The sequence below is a fragment of the Lepidothrix coronata genome, unplaced genomic scaffold (assembly GCF_001604755.1).
Source record: "Lepidothrix coronata isolate B3197 unplaced genomic scaffold, Lepidothrix_coronata-1.0 Scaffold85, whole genome shotgun sequence".
Taxonomy (NCBI): domain Eukaryota; kingdom Metazoa; phylum Chordata; class Aves; order Passeriformes; family Pipridae; genus Lepidothrix; species Lepidothrix coronata.
In genome coordinates, this window is record NW_016690265.1 from 3,646,085 (window position 1) to 3,669,731 (window position 23,647).

The window sequence follows — 23,647 nt, forward strand, 5'->3', positions numbered from 1 at the left end:
TTATTTCCAGCTCTTCAGAGTCCCATGAAAAACACTTGTCAAAATGGTGGTATTTGCTTAAGTTACATGATTCTTTATTTACTTGTATGCATGTGTGTATGCACAGCATCTTTTTTAATTGATTTGCAGAAGGAGGTCTGCCTTCATAGTCTGAGCGTCTGGAATAGAGTCAAGAAAAGATGAAAAAGGAGACTTCCCAGGAAATTAAATACTTGTGAATTTGAGTCTCTTTTTTTCAGTAATGCCTTCGTTAATTTCCTAGATTATTAATTTGATTCTTCAGAGCAAGGAAGATATTTTTGTCAGTTGAAAATGTTTTCTTAATTGCAATTGTTATCCAGATGTGGGTTGAGGAAATGGTTAGCTTAGTGAATTTCTATATTTTGTAATAATTGCTTAAGCACTGTTTTATTCTCAGAGCCTCTTTTTTTTCCCTCCTGCTTTTATCTTTACTGTTCCATCCAGGGTTCAGTAGTGAGTTTTCTATAACAATGTCAAAACCCATAAATAAAAACTTTGATTGGATACTAATTTACTTTCTCTTTTCTGTTACCACACAATTTGCAAGTGGTTTTTGTCCACTCTCCCTCTTTCTTTTTGTTATGCTTCTGCCCACAAATAGGTAACCAGTGCTTACTTCCAAAATTATGATTAATCTTATCTAGAATCTGCTGCTTAGTGGAATCTAATTAGACTTGTCTTTAGGCACTTTGTTCCTCTTCCTTCAATTTGTAATGTTACTATTTCAAACTTTTTGAGTGTATATTCTCTAGGTGCCTGTCTTAATCTCCCCGAATCAAACATGGCAGTCTCTACTATTAAAACATATACTGGACAGTTTATGTTCTTTTTTGGGATGAAATAGAATGAAAAGTGAAAATGTATTCATTATTCAAAATAGATATGCCTGCTATTGATAGTTTTTTCCTTTTTTTTTCCCTTTCACCACTTTTCTTTATGAAAGATGAAGTTCTCTGAGGGATGCATCTCAGAGAATGCATGTGCTCTCATTTGAGAAGCACGTGAAAGACCATTAAGCAGAATCCATACTGTGCAACTATTTCATTAGTTTCAAAATACCAGTTGTACTTGAACTAATGATATTGTTAATTTGCTGAGCTGTTTGTAGGCTGAGAGTTTCATCACTAATTCTCAGCTTAAAAATTTAAAAATTGCAGAACTAATGTGGTCATACTGGACTAGTGGTGAAACCTAGTAGTTGTACACATATATTCACGTTGTTTTAACAGAAACATAGCCATACAGGAGGAGCCATGTTAATGTTTGAGAGTTTGTGCAGCAATAGTAATGGATACTGCTGAATTTAGTTAGGGGTTAATGTGAAGTTCACAGTGTGACAGATTACTGCATTAGGCATAAACTCTATGTTTAGGAAATGCATAAGCTTTATGTTCAGGAAAGACTGGCATGACAAGTGTGAACCACCTCAGTAATGCCTGCCTGGATGAATAAGTGATTTTAAAACTTGCTCAAAAAGATGCTCAAAAAACCCAGGAACTGTCCTCACTCCTGTGGGTGCTCTCTGTAGACATTTACAGAGAGCACCTTTCCTGTCTTCACATTTAGCTGATCATTTTAGCAAAAGCCATCTTAGCTTGTTTATACTGCACTTTTAAATCTTCTCTTAAAAACCTTAAAGCTAATCTCCAGTTACGAGATTTCCAGTTTTCTTTGGCAGAACCTGCCCAATTTTCTTCTCAGCCAAAAAAAACCCCAAACAACAGAACACCAAAAAAACCCACAAAACAGCCAACCTTAGTAAATTGAAAATTGGGAGGGAAGGAGATTTTGTGGAAAAATTGATAACTTTTAATACTGAATAAAGTTGGACTCTCAAGCCTGTTGAAAGGATGAACTCTGCTACATACTTTGGATCCAGATTCCTGTATGTTGTATTATGTCTTGACATTTCTATGAGCATGTAAACAGGAACTGTTGTGAATACTGGTGATGGTCCAAGCCCAGTTGCTATAGAATAGTGTTGTCTCCGTGGGAATTAGCAAACAGGCAGACATCTTCTGTTGGACACCTTTTATTGCAGTGAGGAGGCTGTATAATATTCTTGCTGCCTTTCTCTGCTTTGTATGAGTGGTTGTTAGCATGACATCATGAGGATGTGAAATTTGTGGTTGTTCTTTTGATTAATGTGACGTATGTAGACTTTCCAATGATTGATCAAAGGGATATCAAAATATTTCAGAACTGAGAGCACAGAAACTTGCTCAAAGGAAGAAATGAACGCAAATAGAAAATTTAATAAATATTACAAATCTGCCAAATAAGCAATTATAAAAGTACTAATATATACATTTTTAAGCTTACTGGAATGAAGAGAGATGCTGAAATGAAAGAGAATAAAATTTACTCTGATTTAAAGTCTTTTATTTTCTAAATCAAAAAAGCATCAGTAGACAGGGAGGAATTTTCCCCACAGTGAAAGGAATCCAAAATTTCAGGCACACAATCACAAGTTTTCATAATGTAGTGAGTTTATGTACATCTGCTTAGCACCAGTCACTGACTGTGTGCCTAATTTTAGGTTTAAGCTTACACTTTGCTGTTTGGCATAAACTTGATATGTACATGCTGAGTAGCTTAACTGACATCTGGTGGCTTTTTAAGGAGAAAGAGTATGATTATGTGGACAAGAGAAAACCATTAGATTTGATTACTGCAGCACCAATTGTAGTAATGGAACATCCAAGTGAGGTAGTCTCTTTCCTTAGAGCAAAAGTTCCTGCATTTGGTACTGTGTGATTTAAGAAGTTGGACTTCACAGCAGCAAGGTTTTAAAAAAACCAAGAGTAGTGAAAGTAAGATTTTTAAAAATGTGGAGGAAGGTTCTAACAGAAGCTGGGTAACATGATTTCTAGGATGGTAATTTCCTATAGAAAAGCCAAATATCTTGTGATTGTAAATACTTTCCAGTTAAGACAGTAAAGAGCTAGGATTGTCTTGCTTTTAATACTGACATCTAGAATGTGTGCACTTAAGCGACATAACTGACGTTTATACAGTAACTTAATGCTGAATGTTTAGGATATTTGACTTGAGACTGGAAAAGTCAACTTTAATGAATTTTAGTACGTGATTGTACAGGGGCATGGCAAGTGACCAACTTGTATTGAAATTGTGGTCCTGTTACAGATTTTCAAATCCATCTCCTTAAAATTCAGATGCTGTCACTATGATCAGCAGTGTACTAAATTTAAAGAAGTAAAATAATAATATATGTTTTCTGTTTTGTTTAGGCTGCAAAATTTGGACATTCAGTGGGATTAAATCAGGCTCCTCCCCCGCGTTCTTCTGCTCGAAGATCATTTGGAAGATCCAAGCGATTTAGTATCACTCGCTCTCTGGATGACCTTGAGGTAAATAACTTCCACTTAGAACTTGGAAGTGATGCTAAATCTGTGTAAAGCAAAACAATATAGTTTTGCTGATCAAAACAGTTATAATATCTTAGAAATGGATGTATCATGATGTATAAAAGAATCAAATGTTCATCATATTCTGCTTTTTGTTTAGCTGATGAATTTTGACAGCAGCTGAGAAAACGGAATTCATGATCACCGTGGTGATTTTGGGTCTTTCTCAGTGTAATATAGTGTTATTTCACATCTGGTATAATGTGAGCTGATGCCTGGGCCTCAGTGGCCAAACCATATTGATTTTGGTGAAAACAAGGAATGAAAAGCCCTCCTCCTGCTCTGCTGTAGGAACCACCTGTAGGAATATGGCTTCATAATATCTTCTAGTGTGCCTCCTCAGGAAAGCCTGACCTGGAGAGATTTTTTCCCTTACCCCTTTATCATGCTTATCTGGAAGAAGGTTGGTGGTTGGGGAGAAACAAAAATATGTGCAGAGCTCTTGGCATAAGAGCCATGGAATACACATTATACCACTCTTCATCACCGGAGGGAATGTGGCACACTGAGTCCTCTAAATGGGAAGGAGGTGTTTAAAAAGCATTTGAGATGGGAGGAGGAAAGGAGACACTCTTGAGTTTTCTGCTGTAGGAAAATGTAGGAAGAAAGGCATTTCACTGACTCTGAACTAAAGGAGAAGGGAGCTCAGTGCACTGGATTTTTAGGGAGCAGAATATATGGAGAAGCTTCTGGTGTGCTTAGGGAATGCAGGTAGGAACTCTACTTATTTCTCAGCTGTTTTAAAGTTTTTTTGTTGTGGTCTATTTCTGTCTTGTCTGAAGTGTCTTGTTTTAAGTGTCTTGCTTTTTTTTTTCTTGTCATGGAAAATGCTTTTTCATTTCTTTGCACTCATAACTTTAATACTGTAAGTGAATAACTTAAACACAGCAAGATCCTCTGGATAAAAGGGTTTGGGAACCATCCAGCTACATCTTTCTTAATCAGAAAATGGTGATTCTTCTAAATTGAAAAAGCTTGCTGCTATATATTACCAGTTTGAACAGAATTTCTGGTCGCAGTAAGAGAGAATCCTCTCAGAATATCAAAGAGTCCAGTGCTAGTTATTCACGTGCAACAGGAAAAACAGTTCATTCCATGTTCTTCCACACTGAAATTTCATCCAGGTTTATGTGCACATCTCATATTTTGAGTGTTTTAAACACCAGGAATAAAATTTAATTTCTGTTGTTGGAGCTGTTTTACATTGCATAAATATTCATTAAATAGGGACTTGGGACTTTCTGGTAATTTCAGAAAGATGTCATAGTTACTGGCCTAAAAAGTCTGTTTTCCCCTCGTTATGTCTTAGTTGGTATTCATTAGTGTATGTAAATTGAGTAGCACCAACAGGAGGGATTAAGAATCTATCTGTGTCCCAGCGTCTTAATTGTTACAGCAGTTACTTTGGATGGAGAAACTTACATTCTAGGTCACAATATGAATTGGACAAAGGAATAATCTGTATTAAAATCTATTTGGATGAATGCCCTTACTACATGTAGCTGTTTGGGTGTGGACTGTTCTCTGTCAATGACTTCTTTTCTTGCTCTGCATGCCATGAGAGAACGATATCCCAGCCACCAGGAGAAACTTCATATGTCAAAGGAATATAGTGTTGAATTATTTTAATTTTGGTTCAGACTTTAACATTGCTACTGCAGCACTTGTCCCAAGGACTCTTAAACTAAATGTAGTAGAACACAATGTTGTTAGTGCGTGTTTAGTTTATTTCAGGCCATCTATTTAGAGTTGCTGGAAGAGGAAATAACAATACCAGGAAATTCTTAGAGACTCCACCTTTGGAATAATGACCATGAACATATTGTATAGGCTACTTGCTTGCTTTTGTGTTCTTCTCAATCAGCAGAATGGATAAGGTACTAATCCAAACATGAATTTCCAAAGTTAATGTGCTTCTCTGAGCTTGTGGCTCTGATTACTGCCGGCATCCAACTTAATCTTCTAAACTGAGCAGTGTAAGTAGGTTCCATAGAGTTTCTTTTATGGGCATTTGCTGAACACTCTTTATTGCTTACAGGTCTAAAGAATGCTGTATTTGGACTTTTTGTTTAAGTATAAACTTGCTCCTTTTGTCTTTGGAACTGCCACGTGTGTGAAATACCAGCCATGAGTGTTGCTGTCTGCTGCCATAAGGTGGCGTGATTTCTTTGAAATGTGTTATTTATTTATTTCCAAAAGATCTGTCCAAGCATAGAACATATCAATAGAAACTTTAATAAATAAAAACATGATTGCAGAAGAACATTTCATTTTTTCTTTTAAATTGTTATATTATGGCTGGCTTTGCATGCACGGAAAATATTTGTATAAGGTTAGAATTTGTTAATGATATAGTTGCTCCTCCTTGAGCATTTTCCTCTTCCATGCAGAAGCTGTATTTTACATAGAAGAAAATAGACAAGTTCGTAGGATTAACATCTAGGTGCTGCTTTTACTAATACAACCTATACTCAAGATTGTTTTAAATCTGCAGGGATCAAAATAGGATGAGAGTGCAAAATTAATGGTGCAGTTATGGTACAACTTTGGTAGGAAAAATGTCTCACAGAATATAAAAGACACAATTTTATTTCTGAACTGTGGAAATTGTGCTGGCTCACACCAGGGCTGATTATGATTGTCCTGTAAGTTGGAACTGAATTCAGAAAATGAACGTGTCTAATATATGCCTTAGTTATTTTGTTTTCACAAAAAAGGTATTTAGAACTTTTTCTTTAGTAAATTACAAGAAACCTGGTTTTGTTAAGAACAGATTTCTCTTTTATGTAACAATGAATTTTCCTGTGTGAATAATTTGTCATTATGAAATAGTGTCCATTAACAACCATGTTAACATTCTATGATTTGCACTAATTTCACTTTCTAGCACATTTCAGTTCATATTTTCAAGGTGTAACTTAAGCTAAAGGGACCTTTATAACTACTTAGTATTTGAATTAATAAGAGGGCATGATCCTATCTTTCTTCCCAGTTTTCTTCCCTGTAGGTAAATGCCACTGCTCTCATCCTCTTGCACAATTCTGTCCTGGCAGAGATGTTGTTTATAAGTTTATAAACACATTAAAGATGACTGTGTGAGACTGCAGAGAGTAGAACACTACCTATGGAAAAATTTACATTTAACAGAGTAATTCTTTAATTCATATACAGTTTTGGAAACAGATTCCATAACAATTTCCACTGTAGCTCATTCCATTGATCTTTTAATTTTTCTTGAAGTCTGTAAAAATGGGGGAACCTTGCAGTATTGTCTTGAAGTCAATTTAGGTTCCTCCTCACGAAGGAGACATTCAAAGCTGTTTCTTCCTGAAAATAATTTTGTTACTTGTACTTTTGGTATTTCTCTGTGATTAAAAATAGGGCAGAGTAGTATAATGAGAGACGTAATCTCATAGAGAAACAAATGTCAGGCTCTTGGAGTATTGTTAAATAATCATTTAATGTAGAGATATTTTTAAAATTAAAGACAATTTAATTTTTTTAGTCAAATATCAGGACAAAAAAAGATGGCTGTTGCAACTTTTCTTCTTGTTCTCATCCTGTTTTGTAAACCTTAAAGTTATATCCTGTATGAAAAAGAACATTTGTAGAGATTAGTAATGTTTTCAAAGTTGGAACGTATCATGTATTCCTTTTAAAAGTCAGTGTGAGGACTTTTGTTAGAATGTTCCATCTTAATTATAACCATTAATAATGTAGTATTATTAGGTGTTATTATAGATAATAATGCTTGATTTTTTTTTCCTGTTTTGTTAATTCCACTGAATCAACTATTTTTTTGCATTTCATCTGCTAATTGAAAGCATGCAACACATCTCTTTGATATGAGGTTTTTATACTAATGAATGACATGTCTCTGCTGGATATTAGCTTTGCCATCTGTGGGTGGCAAAACCCCCTAAATGCTCATTTGACTTAATAAGGAGTTTTTAAGTGGATACCTGTCTTTGGTTGACTGATTTAAATAATCAGACAAAGCTTACACAGGGAGATAATAGCTTATATTAGACCAACTAGCATGCTAGGAAAATCAGACAAGAAGAGCTAAACATGCCCAAAACTTTTCCCAACCTGTCAGATAATCTAATAAAAAGTATTAACTCTCCCTGCAGAGGTTGCTTTACTGACATTCTGAGATCATCACCACGGCCACAACGCCACCACTATGACCGGTATAACTACATGATTTAAATCAAGAGGCCTCTTCAGCCTCAGCTTATAATAGTGAATTTAAAATTTGAAAAGAATGTATATTTTTGTCTTAGATTTCATAAATTTTTTAAAGCTATGATAACTTACCATGGGCTGCCAGTTCCACTGTGTACCACCTTTAAGTATTGTGTCTTTGGCATCATTTTGTCCTAATTTTTATCTGAGATAAAACCAACCAATGGACAGTTTTGCTGTCAGCTTTCATGAAGGTGGGGGAAAGGTCTGAAAGGGAAGATGTGAAATAACAGTGCATGCATGAGGAAATCTCCATTTTTGTATGTAAAAGGTAGTTGTGTATTTTTAACATGCTAAGAATAGAGTTCATAAAGGGTTAATCCAGTCTCAAGTTTCAGTGTTGACACAGACCAACCCCTGACACTGCTGTTTTGGAAGCCTCATGGATTTGTGCCCACAGTCCAGGCTCTTGCTTCTCTTTTCCCTTTGCTAGCACCAGGGGTCAGCTTTGGAAACAGTGCAAAGTGATTCCACAGTCCCTTGCTGTACCAGCACAAACCCTGTTGCTGAACTATGATGTAGAGCCTTAAATAGTGTAGGTTAGTCATGACATTACACACTGATTTCTTTGCCTTGAATTACTGTAGCATATGTGGTCATGGAGCTGATCAGTAAGACTTTGAAAGCATCCTGTGATTTCTACCAGGCATTCTTCTGCTCTGTTCAGGCCTTTGGCTGTTACAGTCCTGGCTGGAGTTGTTTACCTGCTCGGCAGCACAGTGGCTGTACAGCTGTGCTGGTGAGTGAAACACTGCCAGGACACAGGGGTGGGCAGGGAATTACAATGTTTGTACTGTCACACTGTTAGAGTTGTCATTTATGTGGCTTCATCCTGGGCCAACTAATGTATTTGCTCAAATGATTTTGGACATGGTTTGGAAGTTAGCCTCACTAGCCAGCATCACTGTGCCCAGCAGTTTGGATACAAGCAGCTTGATGGACAGGAGATTGGGAGAGCTTGGTGGCACAGCCAGAAAGCACCATCTGTCTTTGGAACTACACAAGAGCTTATGGTGCTGTTTGACTGGTACAAATACAGCCAGGTTACCATCATCTCATTCTGGATGTTGCCTGTGTTATCTCTTAGACATTTTTTTTCCTTGCTGTCATCATTCTCTGTATGTCTTAACAACATTCAACAGCATCATTTGGTTTCACATTTTGTTCTTTAGACTGCTCTAGTTAGAGTTTCAGACTCTCAAGCATACTCTGGAGGATCATTTTCAGGCTTTTACTTTGGCATGTGGGATCTTATCAGGTACTTTAGTTATATCTGTTGTTACTCTCTGAAGAAGGAAACATCATGCTAGTAATATACATTTTATTTTTCTTCACAGGTTGTGCACTGACACTACTGTTAAGCTTTTGCTGGTATTTTATACCATACTTTAACTTTTAAAAGAATGCCACTATCTGCTCCTAAGTTCACATTTATAGACTTTTTCATGGAAAGTTCTTGTGCTCCTCACACAGTTTTATGAAGTATCTGACAAAGTCAGATATCTGACAAAGGTGGGTTGGTCAACAGATGAATACAGTTGTGTGTAACCTCTTTATCATGAATTTGAAATACTTACTTCTAGATACAATCCAGAATGTTAAATTGTGTGTTGTTTGTTTTTTTTTCCCAGACACTGAGAATAATGGGATCTATTTTCTGTTATTGTAATTGGTAAAATTACCATCCTTTAGTAATTTTACTGTTTTCTCCTGCTTTTGGGTTATTTTCTTTATTTCAGATTTTGGAGAAAGTTGCTATGTAAATTTGCACGTAAAAAGCAGAGTAGTCAGAGCATATGCTGAGAACTGGATCTCATCTCTGCTTTCTTTGGTATTTTTTGGCAGTGCTCATCCCATGCTTTGGTGCTTGAGAAGAAACCGACAGTGTTGCCTAGGAGAGATTCCTTAGGGAATTTGGTCCCCATATGTGCAAAAGCAGTTGGCACTGTATGGGGAAATTTCTCTCTGAGGAAGCAATCAGTACATTGTTTGACTTGACTCTGCCACTCAAGTGCTGTCCAAGCCTTATTTCCTCTGGACTTGGCTCTCCAACACAAGCCAATTTCTGTCAAAGAACCAGAGACACAAGATATGCTTTTAGGGACTAGATACGAACTTATATTCTGCATAAATAAATCTTGTAGTAGCCAGTACCTCCATTTTTAAAATGTGTGATTAAATGGACACAGATGAAATCATATCGTGTCAACATCTCTGATGCTGTCACATTTGTAGAACTGCAAGGATCAGCCAAGATGAGCAAGTTAAAGTAACCACCTGAAGCTACAGAGGAGTCACATTCCTTAGTTCAGCAACATAAACTATTGGACTTTGGTTTTGGCTCTGTTCTTTTGGTTCTGGTTTCCTTGAGTAGTGACAAAACAGTCAGTGCTCACGCAAGTGGAACTCCTGGCAGGTGGCAATTTCTCAGGGCTGTCTTTCTCCCAAACCTTTGGTACCTTCTTTCAAAATTGGGTTTACTCTCTTTGAACTGAAACTTCCCTCTTCTGGGTCTAATTTGTGAGGCATGTGACATTAAGGCAAAATAATAGCTTACTGCACTGGGGTCTGTTTCTGAAATGCAGAATTATTTTCTGCTTAAGACTGGCCCTTGCCTCAGTTTCTTATGTTGCATTTGTTGATTCAAGGATATCTTTTTAAGGCTTCTCTCAAGAAGATGAGTAGTGGGGTGAAGTTACTGCAGGTAATAAGGACAAGAGCAGTCTCTGAATATGAGAGCAGGCTGCTTTTATAAGACTGAATGACTGGACAACAAAATTGCAGATGAAAATGTATGCAGATAAATGTAAAGCAATGCAAATGAGGCAAAATAGCCCTAGCTTCATATATCAAATGATATATATATGTCTCTCAAATGACTGTTTCTTCTCAGAAGTGAGGCCTTTGAATTATAAGGGAGAGTTGCATGGAAACATTAGCTCAGTACAGTAGCAATGAAGCAAAATCCTATACTATTAATTTTTAGGGAAGGAATAGATGAGTCCATTGTATACATTTGTGGTTTCTCCATACCTGGTCTCTTTATTTTAAAATGTTCTGATATATTAGAAGAAGAAAAGATTCAGAAAGGTGTAAGAAAGTGCAAAATCATGGGTGGCATAGAAGAAGTAGGTGGAATTGACTGCTCATTCTCTCCTTCGGGACAAGAAGTCGGCACCATTAATTAAAGGTAGCTGGAGCCAGGAGCAAAACAAACAGGAGAACACGATTGTTCATGTAGGAGGTGAGTCGGTCTGTGGGATGCCTCACCACTGAGTGCTGTGGATGCAAGAAATTTGCATGTCCTGGAGGGAACGTGGACAAGTATTTGGAAAAGACAGCCACTGGGGATTATTAAGGAGACAAGCCACACCAGGTTCAGGAAATCTCCTGAACTAAAAATACCTGGGGTCTGGGAGGACGTAATCAGGGAAATGTCCTATGTGTTGCCCTGTGCTGCTTGTCGGTAGACTTCCGTATGTGGCCGCCACTGGAAACTTAATACTGGGTTTGATAAACCCTTGGTTGGAACTAATTATGTTGGCAGACTCGAGGGTGGACATTGCTTCTCCTTGACTGGGGTACTGTGGGAGTACCCTTGGCACAGGAAGCTGCGTTACCTTTCACTTGGCGTAGGCTTGTTTGTTTGTAAAGGGCTCGCTGGCTGTGGTATCTGCTGGCGCTGGGTCACTGCCCCGGGTGTCAGGAGCATTCCCTGTCGGTGCTGCAGCTCCCTGTGGGAGAGGGCCCCGGCCGCTTCCCTGCTGAGAGCTGCTGCTGCCAAACAGATCGCCCATGCAGTTCCTGGGTGGGAATGAGGAACTGGGCGACTGGTTTCGTGCCTCTCCACCCCTGCCCTCCCTTGGCTGCTCTTCCTGTTACCTGGTATGTCTTCTTGTCAGGTCACATGCTAATGAGGGTAAGGAGGGATTTTTGCCCTGTGAGACCTGGTTAAAGTTAGGAAATGAATTAAGGCTTTATTGAATGAACTGCATTGGTATTTCTAGAGTGTAGTCACAGAATACATATAGCACAAATGATAGCACTGTAGCTGTCTGTGAATTATTTCTGTCTCTGTCTCCATGCTTTAACTGCTGGGATTTTGGCTAGGACTTGGTACCATTTAATACTCACTGTCCTTATGCATTTATGACTCCGGTGAAGTTTAAAAAAAAAAGGAAAAAAAAACCCCTGAGTCACCTGTGGAACTTCTACTAGATGAGCTATTGCTTTTTATTCAGTATTAAATCATGAAAACATTTCGTAAGTACTTCTGATACTTTAAAAAATACAGTAAAAAGCCCATCCTCTACTTCCCTCTGGACCGAGGAATTGCTGGAGAATGGTATTTAAGGATTACTGTTGGGCATGCATTTCTTTCTGAAAATACACAGATATTGCTGGTCTGTCTGGAGACTAGGTGTGGTATTGAAAATTATGAGAGTAATGTTTCACTTGGAACATGATCCTTGTAAATGCCAATGCCCTGCTTACTCAAAAGAACACGGAACATTTTGGTAGGATGAGATAGGTTGCACAATATGCATACATGTGATTGTAATCATACTGAGGCACGTACCTACATGCCAGAAACTGCAAGAAATTTGCTGTGAGTCTTACAAGTTTTAGCAATATTTTTTTCAAAGTATTTTTAGATTATATTTTAAGTATTTTTAGTAGGGATTGATGACCTAGTTCATTCAGGTAATAAACTCATCAAAGGGGAACGTATTGAAAAAAGAGAATACTTTGGATGAGAAAATGCTGTTGACTCAGTCCTTAAACAAGTTTGGACAAACCTTTATGACAGAGTCCTGTAGGCCCTTGCTGAATGTATTTTACATTAGCAGATTCCTCAGCAGTGCTGTTGTCTTTACAGAGGCTTTATTGTTGCACAGGACCTGCCTAAACACCGTTTTGAAAGCTGCCTGTTCCTTTTGATGAGAAGATACAGAACCAGTATTTGAGGGCGGAGAATGTGCTGGGGAGGGAGGAGAATGGGAGAGGTGTTGATAGGGCAACAGACAGAGAAGCCTCATTTTTTCACTGGACTCTGGAAGAAGTAAATATGTGTTCAGAAAGAGCGTAATAATAAAGTTGAAGGGACTGTTTCTTAACAATGAGATATTAAACCATTTATACATGGAGAAAACTTTTACTGATAGTCAAGTGTCTGTAAGTATAAAGTTTTGTTTGTCTAAAGCGAACAGAAAACAGGAATATGTTTTATTGAGTAGCCTTCCGAGCTAAGAAATCTTGCAGTGAAATATGATAAGTTTGTAAGTATAAGTATTTAAGTTGACTTTTATATATAAGCTCTATTATGAAATTAAGAATATACCATTTTTATAGACATGTTTTAAATCTCTCTTTTGCAGCATCGTATTGCTTTTAAAATGTGGAGTGAGTGTATTAGATACACAGATACTTCTCTAAGTTTTTTATAAATCTTTCACTTAATTTTCATTATACTTGCACGTGTTTCCGCAAAGCAAGAATGTCTTGTTACAGATAGAAGTTACCTTACATTGTTACAGCTTTTTTACAAAGTTGTGCAGCTAAAGTTATTTTTCTTCTTCCAGCTGGATTTTTATCCAATAAAATAGAATCCAGATGGTATGAGTTATTAAAATAACTGAAAATAAATGAAAAGTATTTATAGAAAACAAAATTTATGAGGTGTAGAGATTTCAGATTGGTTTTAGTTTCTTTTTTGCTTAGAAAACACATATTTTGCAAGTAAGCATCCTAGCTGTATTATCAAATTTTGAAATTATAGCCTTATTCTTTATGTTTATGTAGCTCAGAGTAAAATTGTCTTAAATGCTAGAAGTATGGCAAAAAAATTATCATATTTTAAAATTAGGAGAGAAAGAAAAACTTGCAAAGCTTAGAAAGATATATATCCATTATTTGCTTAAAATTTAGTAGTTTTCATGTTCAGTTTTACATTGATTTCCTCAAAATCTATTGATTCTTAGAGGCTCCATCTACAGCAGTAGAAAATTCAGAAGTGGCTTAATGTGTTTCAGTGGTCTGTCACTTATATCCTCTTTAATATGTAGTTTAATTTTAGTTTAATGTTGGATTGCAAGTCACCTTCCATCTAGATGTGCAAGTTATGCTGTTTCTGCATGTTTTTATTAGTGGAGAGAATTTATTTGTCTTAAAATGTTGATCAGTGAAGGGGGGGAAATAGTAATTATTTACAAACATTTTTGAAAAAGTGTATTTTTTTTATTGTCACTTTACAGTCAGGCGCTATACAGTTATTACAATATGGCTTTTAAAACCAAATACTGGCTTTTAGAGTGAATTTCTGGATGGCAGATCCTGAACTTAATACTTGAAAATGTGTTCATGAGTCTCAGCAGTGTCGGCAGACAGCAGAGGGCACTCGGAACAGTAGTTTGCATCATTCTCTTTTCTCCCCTGAATTTGCTGTAGGGGAAGTCTTAGTTTGACAAGGCAGCTTGTATTTCAGTTATTTATACATGAACAAATTCCAAGTAGTTTGGCTTGAAAATATTTTCGTTAATATTGCATTGGAATAGGACTTTTATCTTTAAAATTGGTAGAGGGAATCCACAATGTTATGAGAGGATCTTTCCTCTTTTGATCAGTAGCACATATGGGGGCTGTTTATTGTTGAGGAGGTGACAAATCATTGACAGAAATATATCTAGGCAGACTACAGAAAATTTGGAGAATTAGGAGAAAAAACCATTTTATTTTATAGCAGAGTTTTCTTAATTTACTTGTAAGCTTTTTTAATAGTCCTGCTTTTTATTTCAGTAACTGGGGTCAGTGAGCTAAATCATATTCTTAACATATTTTTTCTCTGGCTGTCATGCAAGTAGTTGTTACTTTAATATGACATAAAAAGTCAATACTTGATGAGATTTAAGATTTTTGATAGTGCATTTTGCCAATGTCACATTTACTTTAGGACTGTGTGACGAGGAGCTGGTCCAGGGGATTGCCTCTTTCTAGTTGCCTGGTGGTTTTTGAGTGCGTTTTTTTCTTTTAGGAATCAGGGTTGTATTAAATCCTATTAATCTTTTGACAAGTTAAAACATATCAAGGCTCCCTGTCATTCTGTCTTTCTCTTCAGTTTTTTCTGCTCTGAAAACAAATGTACAAGAGAAAATATGAGCAGGAAGTGGAGGGAGGGTAGAAGAAAAAAACAGATCAACCTTATCTGGGGTCTCTACCCCTTCCCACAGTTTAGCTTCTAAACAGATGGATGTGGGTTTACAAATGTCGTCTTCAGTGTATCTGAATAAGGCTTTTAAAGCTGTTGTACCATATTTTAACACTTTCCATTATTAGCTTTGCAAATTAACATTTCTTGTGCTTTTGACCTTTGACCTTTGAGTTGCCTGCCTGGTTTACAAATATGCTACAGAAAATCACAAGATTTTGTATCTGCAGCTGCTGAAATAACCTGTGAAAATGTAGAGGAATATGAATTTTTTAAAGGGCTTTCAGAGTCACATGACACTTCATAGACATGATCATTAATTGATACTGTCTAATTGGTAGAGTTTATTTTCAGTGTTAGTAGAGTCACTCTATGGAAAAAATGTGGACATACAGTGAAGTAAAATCAACAATTCTAAGGTCTGTTTAAACTAAGGGATTATTAGGTTTGTAACGCCAAGTGTGAGTGCCCAGAATGTGTAAAACATTGCCCACCCACAGTGTTCTGAACAACATTCACGGCAGTTCCTCCAGGGAGCTTCTGGTCTTGCAGCTACATCCCATTGCATGGGGGGTTATTTTTCTCTTACTCGTTCTTCTGGGTAACATCCTCACTTGTTAAAACTCTGCCAGTACTTTTGGTCTTTCTAGGTGATTCCTAGAGGTTTTAGGATAAAGTAAATGCTCAGGATAAAAGTCCTGTTTTGTGTTACCCCAAAGGGATGTTCACAGGGAAGTTCTTCAGGCATTTCTGATCCATTTGTACTTATCCACTGTAAGGATTATTTTGCACCTGGTCACCTGCATATTTGTAATGGTGTTGCTGTTTGGTTAAGGTATTGACAGTGAAAATACATTCTGCATCCCACTTTGTTCAGTGTCAAACAAAATGTAGTATTTAAACAGCTCTGGCATTTTTTCTTTATAAAATTATACATTCTAATACTTGTCCATACACAGGAAAACTGTTCTTCTGTGCAGGTATCACAGGACATTTGCTTCTGAAATCCTAAAATAATGGAGGGTGTAATTTGTAAAACACATTTCTTCCTGTCTGCCTGCCCATTTGTTTCCATTGCATTTTGTTGTGGTATTAAATACTTGTAGAACCATTCAAAGCTGCAGTGGTGTGCCTATTCAAACAAGTAATCAATCACAAAATTAAGTTTGGCCATTGCAGAAATTGGCTTATGTCTCTGAAATGCTTGTTAAAATATGCTTCCTCCATTTTCACTTGCAATTAACGTAAAATTTCTTCTCTGATCACTCTAAATTAAATTGAGAAGATTAAGTTTTTCTGTTAGCCAAGTTTCTTCATTTTAAATCCAAAAATGGGAAGATGTGCAGACTTTTGCAAGTCAATCATAGCATGAGATATCGAGTGAAGGTTCTTGTTCTTGTCTCATTTTCTCTCTTTATAAGTTCAGAGTAATATTTACCTTCTTCATAGGGTTGTTTTTATATTAGGGGCTCAGCCTAGGAACCGTATGGATGTGGGGTATTCCACATGCTGCACTGAACAAGGGAGAAGGTTCCTCTTTCCTAAACGACTATTAGGGGTTTAAGGGGTTTAAGGACATCCCACTAGCACAAAAATGCCCACTAATCATTCCCAGTTTGCAATTCTGGTGTTTATTTTTAGCAGAAAATTGTATTCTGATTGCTTTAAAAATAACGGCGGTGAACGGTTTAGATAAGATCACTGTTTACTTGTGGAGAGCAGCAAACTTCCTGAAATCCTATACTTTCCATATAGAGTCTCTTGAAGACACTGCTGTCACAGGCAAGTGAATAGCACTTCCCTCTTACATTGCAAGGAGCCTGTTTTGCTCTCTGTTCCTGAGGCACTGTGCACAGAACTCTCTTGACATCAGTTGAGGACAGGCTCAGGTAGTGAGGAAGGAAGGGCAGAGTAGCAGTTGGTTTTTGAAAGGAGAATTTTGTCTTTAGTGACAACAGGCTACTCCGAGGTTTAATGAAATCTGCCAAGTCTCCTTGTACTGCGGATTTTTATGTGCAATTTATATTGTTAACCACTGGAAAGTTAAACAGAACGGACCATTTGAGGTCCTACTTTATTCTGGCTTGCATTATGTAAACCTCTGAAAATAGTGGTTTACTATGTAAACGTTTCTGTAACTAATGTTAGGGTGGTTAAGTAGTGTTTCTCTGAAAACTGTCTTGGAAATCTCTTATTGAATACAGGACTATCACAGGATTCAACGTCATTTTATTTTCTTGATTTGTTATAGGAAATGTTTTAAAATACAATCAGCGTGATTTATATAAAACGATCGAGCTTTTCTGGTGAGAGATAATTGAGATCTAATCTGAATCCCTGACGAACCACAGCTTCCTGCATTGGCCTGTTGCTATTGGTAACATAAAGGGAGTAAAATAGAACTTCATACGAAATGCCTTTAAACTTTACTGGCGTGTACAGGCATGGAACAGGGTTGAATTTTTTAGTTTAATCTTTGAGAAGCCGATGTGTTAAGGAAATGCTTTTTCCATATTAAGTGAAGATGAATTTAGGAAGAGTACTGTTAGGAAAAATAACTGCTGTTTCTTACGAAGAGCGGGTAAGTGATATGAATTATATTTAGCTAAAGCAAGGCATCGTTGCAGTGAGAAATTAGTAGAGGCTATTGTTACTGGCAAGAAATTAAAGACTGGTATCAGCTTCAGAATGCTTTTTACTTAGCCTTTAAGTTTTTTTACTTTAAAGTATTTGAGTTATAATTCCTTTGTAAATGCAAACATTGGATTTTATTATCAGAGAAAAGTAATCTTACTGTGCCAACTAACACTGAGATTTCTATATGCATTTATGAGCTGTGACCAATATGTATAAAGCTAAAAAATCAGTATGTTTATGTGTGCCTAATTTTTAATTCTGTGCAATGTTTTTTGTATATGCTTTCTGTACCATTATATCAATATTATATCTTGATGTAAAACTGTATATATTTTGTATATATCTTTATCAAAATAATTTTAGGGATGGATTTGGCACTTAAGGCACGGTGTTTATATGTGATAAGATTGGTTTTGTTTGGGGTGAAAAGTTGAACATTTATTTCTTAAAGGAATTCCATCGTCACATCATTTATTCTTATGTTGTTTTTATAGATTCAAATATTTGACAAAAATATACTGAACATATTCAGGAAGGTTATTGTACCATAGTTTTACACTATTTTTTTTTCTTAAGAAGTCTTGCATACAGAATCCTTTTGTATTAGCTATTATAAATACAATTTGGTGATAGGGAATTGAAAAGAGAAATTGTGTAATAGTCCTCCTCTAACTGGCATTCTGAAGGACCCCCTTCTCAAAGAATTCTAAATCATGAAATAAATTGCAATAATATTTTGAAATGAAGATAAAAACCCCTGTAATATTACTCTAATTTTTAGGTGAGAAGTACATTTGAGACTGTTTATTAGAAGGAAAATCTAGCAATAATTTATAAGTAACATGGTTTTAGTTTTTATTTAAAATGTTAGAATAGTATATACTATATTTTGAGACAGGATCTTCATTCCAGAGATCATTGGAGTTCATGGTATAAGCAAAGCTGATGCTGTAATGTATTTAAAAGGATAAAAATATGTGTATGTAATGTAAATCCTGGAGTAATGTGACTGAAGACCTCGGGATCCGCTCATAATTCATACCTTGGCAAAAGGATGAGTGCCTTCAGGTGATTTAGGAAGTAGTTTGAACAAAGCTGGATGCAAGCAGACGGTCAGCTGAGTGACAGGCTTTCCCTGAGCTAAGTGACAGAACGTTTGAAAGTTGGCTCTTTGTATTCAGTCTGTGAATACTCAGTGCTTCATCTCTCTTAAAGAACACAACAGGATTTCCAAAGTTATTTTGTATACTGAAATAATATGAGAAAATCAGTTTAGAAGGTTGGTGGAGCTAAGTGTGCTGTTGCAACCTGGAAGACTTAACTAGAGGGGGGCTTTTGTAAAATAGTGTGTGGTATGATACTGTACTGGGTAAGTAACAGATGCTGGAGGCAACAGCCAGAGAATTCTTTGGATGTTGCAAGATGCCTGTATTGGAAGAAAGTGTGATTTAGAAAGGAGTCACAAAGAGGTCATTTATAATCCCTTTAATTCTGAATCTTTCTGGGTGCCCAGGAAAGGAATAGATGTTTCTGTTTAGTCTGTGATTTTGTCATTATTAGATGGTTAGAGTAGGAGAGAGAAATACGTCTTCACTCTCCTTAAGGATTTTTACCCTCCCTATCTCAGGAGGAGTGGGAAACAGAGATGTCTTTTTTGACTCAGGAAGGCACTCACTCCCACTCTGATAACAGAGATGATTTCATGTTGCTCCATTTTATTGCTAAGGCCTGGCATTTCCCAGTATGTGTCACCGCTCCCGGTATCCCCATCTTTCCCTTTGTTCTACTCCATTACTTAAGCATAACTTTGGCTTGAATGACAAATCTTGGAGTGGAGAAAAGGGACATTTTTGTATTGTGGTTACCTGGGTAGTCTACACATGTGGATTTATTTTCTCAATATGTCTGGGATATGGGTAGGGTAATTTTTGGTTTTCTGCATGATGGTGTTATGGCAGAATTTGACAGTATCTAGTTACTTCCCTGGGACCTGATCTATTTGAAATGGAAAATGTAAGATGGAACTAAGTGGATTTTCTGGATAAGAGTTTCTGTCACCTGAAAGTTGTCATCAGACTAGCTTCATGTAGGGGTTCATGCATTATTCTCCTTTATGCCCTCTTTCCCTTTGTACCCAGTGGTTGGTGCAAGAGACTATGTCATCTGCTTCTATTCTGGAAAAGAAAAATATGTACTTACAAAGTAGTTTTCTCCCTGATAATTATTGTAAGCTAAAACTCTTTTAGATTTGCTGCAAGCAGATCATGAACATGACATCAAAAGCCTCCTGGGCCCTTCTGGTTTTTCCACCTAGCAAAGAGAGATGATACAAAGAGAAATTTAACATGTTTTCTCTTATTCAGAACATTATGCTATCAAATGTATGCTGAAGCATTTGCCAGTTTACAGAGACCTAGAGTGTCTTTTATGGTTTATGATAACTGGGAAGCCACTGTTTAGCTTGCTGGCCTTGGCACTGAGCTTCTCACTTGAACCACAGGAATCAAGATCCTGCCCTGAAGTATCGAGGAGAGAATTGCATCCCCTAACTTTGTGTGTGTGGGCAGTGTGTGTCTGTATAACAGCAGCTAATCCAGTTAGATGAGCAAGCAGAGTTCCCATGAAGAGATATACTGGAAGACATTCTAGTTTTCCTACATTAGATTTATTTTTAAAATTTTTGTGATTTGTTACCATCAAATTCCTGGCATATACCACAGGCTTTTTCCTAAACCAATTTGGAAACTGGGGTAATTTGAAGAACTAATTTCAGATCTTATCTGGTTGTGAAAGATTTGAGGGTTGCATGCAATTAGATTTTATCTCTGGGTGATAGTTCATATATACATTCACAACATATACGTTCTGTCATTTGGAATTAAATACTTAAATACTTTTTAAAAATCTTCACATTAGCACTAACTGGCACAAAGTCATCCCTGTCCTTCCTCATCTTTCAGAAATGGCTACCTACATTAACTGTTCAATTTTACAGCTTTCTAATACACATATTTTTCTGTAGGTGGTTCTTAATATGTGTTTAGTGTTAAATTTCATCAAATGATCAAACTTGGTTTGTGTAGTAGATCAAATTTTGTCCTGAAGAGCCTCCAGTGGTGGTAAACATAAGTGCTGAAGAATGAAAAACAGCCCCCAACATATAGTGTATTTTTAAAATGAGATCATCATAGTATTTAAAAAAATCTGGTCTTGCAACTTATACCTTTAGACAGATCTAGACAAGTTTCAACTGAGCAGTTTAGAAGAGAAACTTCTTTGTCTAAATGTGCCGTATGCCATTTCTGAAAGGTTTATATTGAGATTTCTAAGTACTCACAAATGTGAACATATTACTGTGAGTTCTTACACAATAATTACAAGTTTAAGTTTCGAGCTGGTTTTATTGAATTAGGTGTTTTTAGTTCAATTACACAGATGAATTCAAAGAAACGTTATTAAAATAAATTTTTTTCTATGATCTCTAGAAGTAAATGGATAATGCTTGGAACATGATAGGTATATTTAGTGACACTGTAATGTAAAATACAGTTTCTCCTACAGGTACTTCTTTAAAAATGTCTAAACATAGTAATTACTAAGGCCTTGCTTGGAGAGATTTTAAGATGTTGATACATGTAATGTAACACGCATTAGCCAAAGCATTTAAAATAATCACACAAAACCAACCCAAAAAAGGTGTGTAGAAAGTTCACTGCATTAACTTATGGTAAAGGGTTTGAGGTAAAACTGTATTTCATTGTCAATTAATGATTGAGCTTTTCTATGAAATTACCCCATTTTCCTTGTAAAATAATATTTTACAATTGTTAACTTCCCAGTTTTTGCCAAAAGTACTGTGAGTATTCTTTTTCCTATCATGAGAATCCTATTAATTTTACTTCATACCTTTCAAAAAAATGAAGGTATTTGCTGTTTGAATCCAGATTCATGCAAGCTGCCAAAGTAAATGACCATTCCTAAAACATATATATTTTGGAAGTACTTTTATTTTTTTATGTCTAATGTGTAAACTGATACTATTACTTTACTTTGAGTCATCCTTTTCTTCATTGTTTGAGAAATGACATTGAAGTTGTTTGTTCATTAGCTGTACTGTACAGTGATGTGACTAAGAAATTAGAAGCAATCATATCTATAAACTAGATTTCAGTAATGTAAATTAAATTTTCTGAATTACAAACATGAATTAAGTTACAGCCTCTGAATGCATAATATGCTTGCTAGACTTATGTGCAAAAAGGAAGTAGAAAAGATGTCGTAAGCCTCACTGAAGAACTGTAACTAAAACAGAACTACTTTTTTCATACCTGAAACAAAGCTATTAAAGTGAGATGCCTGGATACGCTTTTGATTATATTATTATGCTTCACAGATCCAGAAGCCCTTATTTTTGTGTAGGTAAGCAAGAGGTGCCATAATTGTTTGAGTCTTTTTCATGAGAGGTGTATTTGTGTTTATCTGAAGTAGCACCAGAGGAATGATGTCAATAGGGATGAGTTCAGACTTTGAAAGTTCCAGCACAATTGTGTCAAAGACCAGATCGGATCCTCTCCTGGAGAGGTGGGTGCTGAGGCCACAGCAATTTATAACAAGGGATGTTCTTAGTGTTAACAGCATGTGAGATCCTGCAGTGAAATAGCGGAAGGAGAATAATTAGTCTTTTAAGGATTACCAAAGGGTTTGTGGATTTTGAAGAGTGGGAATATTTCTTCCCAAGGCTAGAAACTACAGACAAACTATGAAGAGACAGCTGTTTGTTTGAGTTGTGTGTATATGTATGTATCTGCTTTTTTCCTTCTGTTTGTTTTCCATCTTGAAGAAATTGTAGATATTGTAAGGCATTCTTTCCTAGCTTTTTAAAGAGCAGTACAAAAGAGAATTTTTTTTAACTATTTAGAAAGTTACTTAAAGGGACCAAGAAAAGACTCCCCAAACTAAAACAAAAATGTTTTTTAATAGTCTTTAACGAATCAGCACAAACTTAAACCTAAAAATCATCTGTCCTCCAGACTTCACTCAGTTGAGTGTCAAGGTGCAGGCATTTGAGTACACGTTTGAGAAATGTTCACTACTTGGATTTAGAGAGGTGTTAGCTGCCTTGAGATAATTTGTGATCAAAGGTGAGAAGTTTAGGGTAGTTCAGCACCTCAACTTCCAATGTTTCACTAGAAGACTGATTGTCCTTGAAAATGTACAATACTGGTAGAGATGGTGATGAGTTCTTACCTCTAAGTTACTGAAAACACTTTGAACAACCTTTTCTCTCTGTAGCAGTCAGAAGTGATGGACAGGGGAAGTTTTCAGAGTCATCTGAAATATGACAGAATACTGAATTTTAATTCGACATATCTCCAGATGTTGTAGCAAAATATAATGTATGAGGTGTTGTTTCCATTTCAGGTCTTTGCAGGTCAGTTTTAGGTATCTACTTTGTCACATGTACCAACAAATTGTCTCTGCTCATCTAAGAAGGACTTTTGCAAGCAGTGTAGCTACCACAGCAGGAAGTACTGTAAATACTAGTGGGTTCAAGTTCCTGGACAGTAGTGGTTAAAAGGCCTGGGGTGAATTTCATTGTGCGGAGGAATCACCTGTGAGAAAGCAACAGCTGGTTTCTTTAGATTTTCCTCGCTAATGCTATCTGTTATTAATAAGGTGATAAAACTAGCCAACACTTCAAATATTATATGAAGCTCAAAGATTTCTAATACTTGCCACGAAACTTAAGTAATACTTCTTTTTCTCTTTCTTATTGCAGTCAGCAACTGTTTCTGATGGAGGTAAGCTGAAACTTGTTTTTACTTTTATAATGAAAAATAATCAATTTTCCACATTAGGCAACATAATATGTGGTAAATAATGTAATATATTACAAGATGTAAGTCCAAAGTGGCACAGAACTCTGTGACTGCTCTGGGAGCTGTGCCAGTGAAAATATTGCAGGATTGTGTTCACATGCTTTCACTGGTTTATTTGCATAATATTTTTATGGCACATTTATATATGCACGTTTTTATTATAACTAGGCTTCTTTATTCATAATAATAAAGAGGCAGAGCTGGTAGAGTTTTTTGTAATTGGATGGTAG

General features: G+C 36.3%; 1 protein-coding gene across 9 annotated transcripts in view; it reads left to right on the forward strand.

Moving 5' to 3' along the window:
* Positions 1 to 23,647, forward strand: part of RGS12 (regulator of G-protein signaling 12) — an 89,942-nt gene that overhangs the window by 19,703 nt on the left and 46,592 nt on the right. For 6 of the 9 annotated variants that reach the window (XM_017820775.1, XM_017820776.1, XM_017820777.1 and 3 more), the window contains exons 3-4: positions 3,273 to 3,392; positions 23,318 to 23,339. In XM_017820775.1, coding sequence (XP_017676264.1) covers positions 3,273 to 3,392; positions 23,318 to 23,339 — 142 coding nt within the window. Of the gene's footprint in view, positions 1 to 3,272; positions 3,393 to 4,051; positions 4,161 to 12,725; positions 12,873 to 16,727; positions 17,483 to 23,317; positions 23,340 to 23,647 lie in introns of those variants that run through there. The other 3 variants (XM_017820784.1, XM_017820783.1, XM_017820782.1) reach the window with 3 other exon arrangements.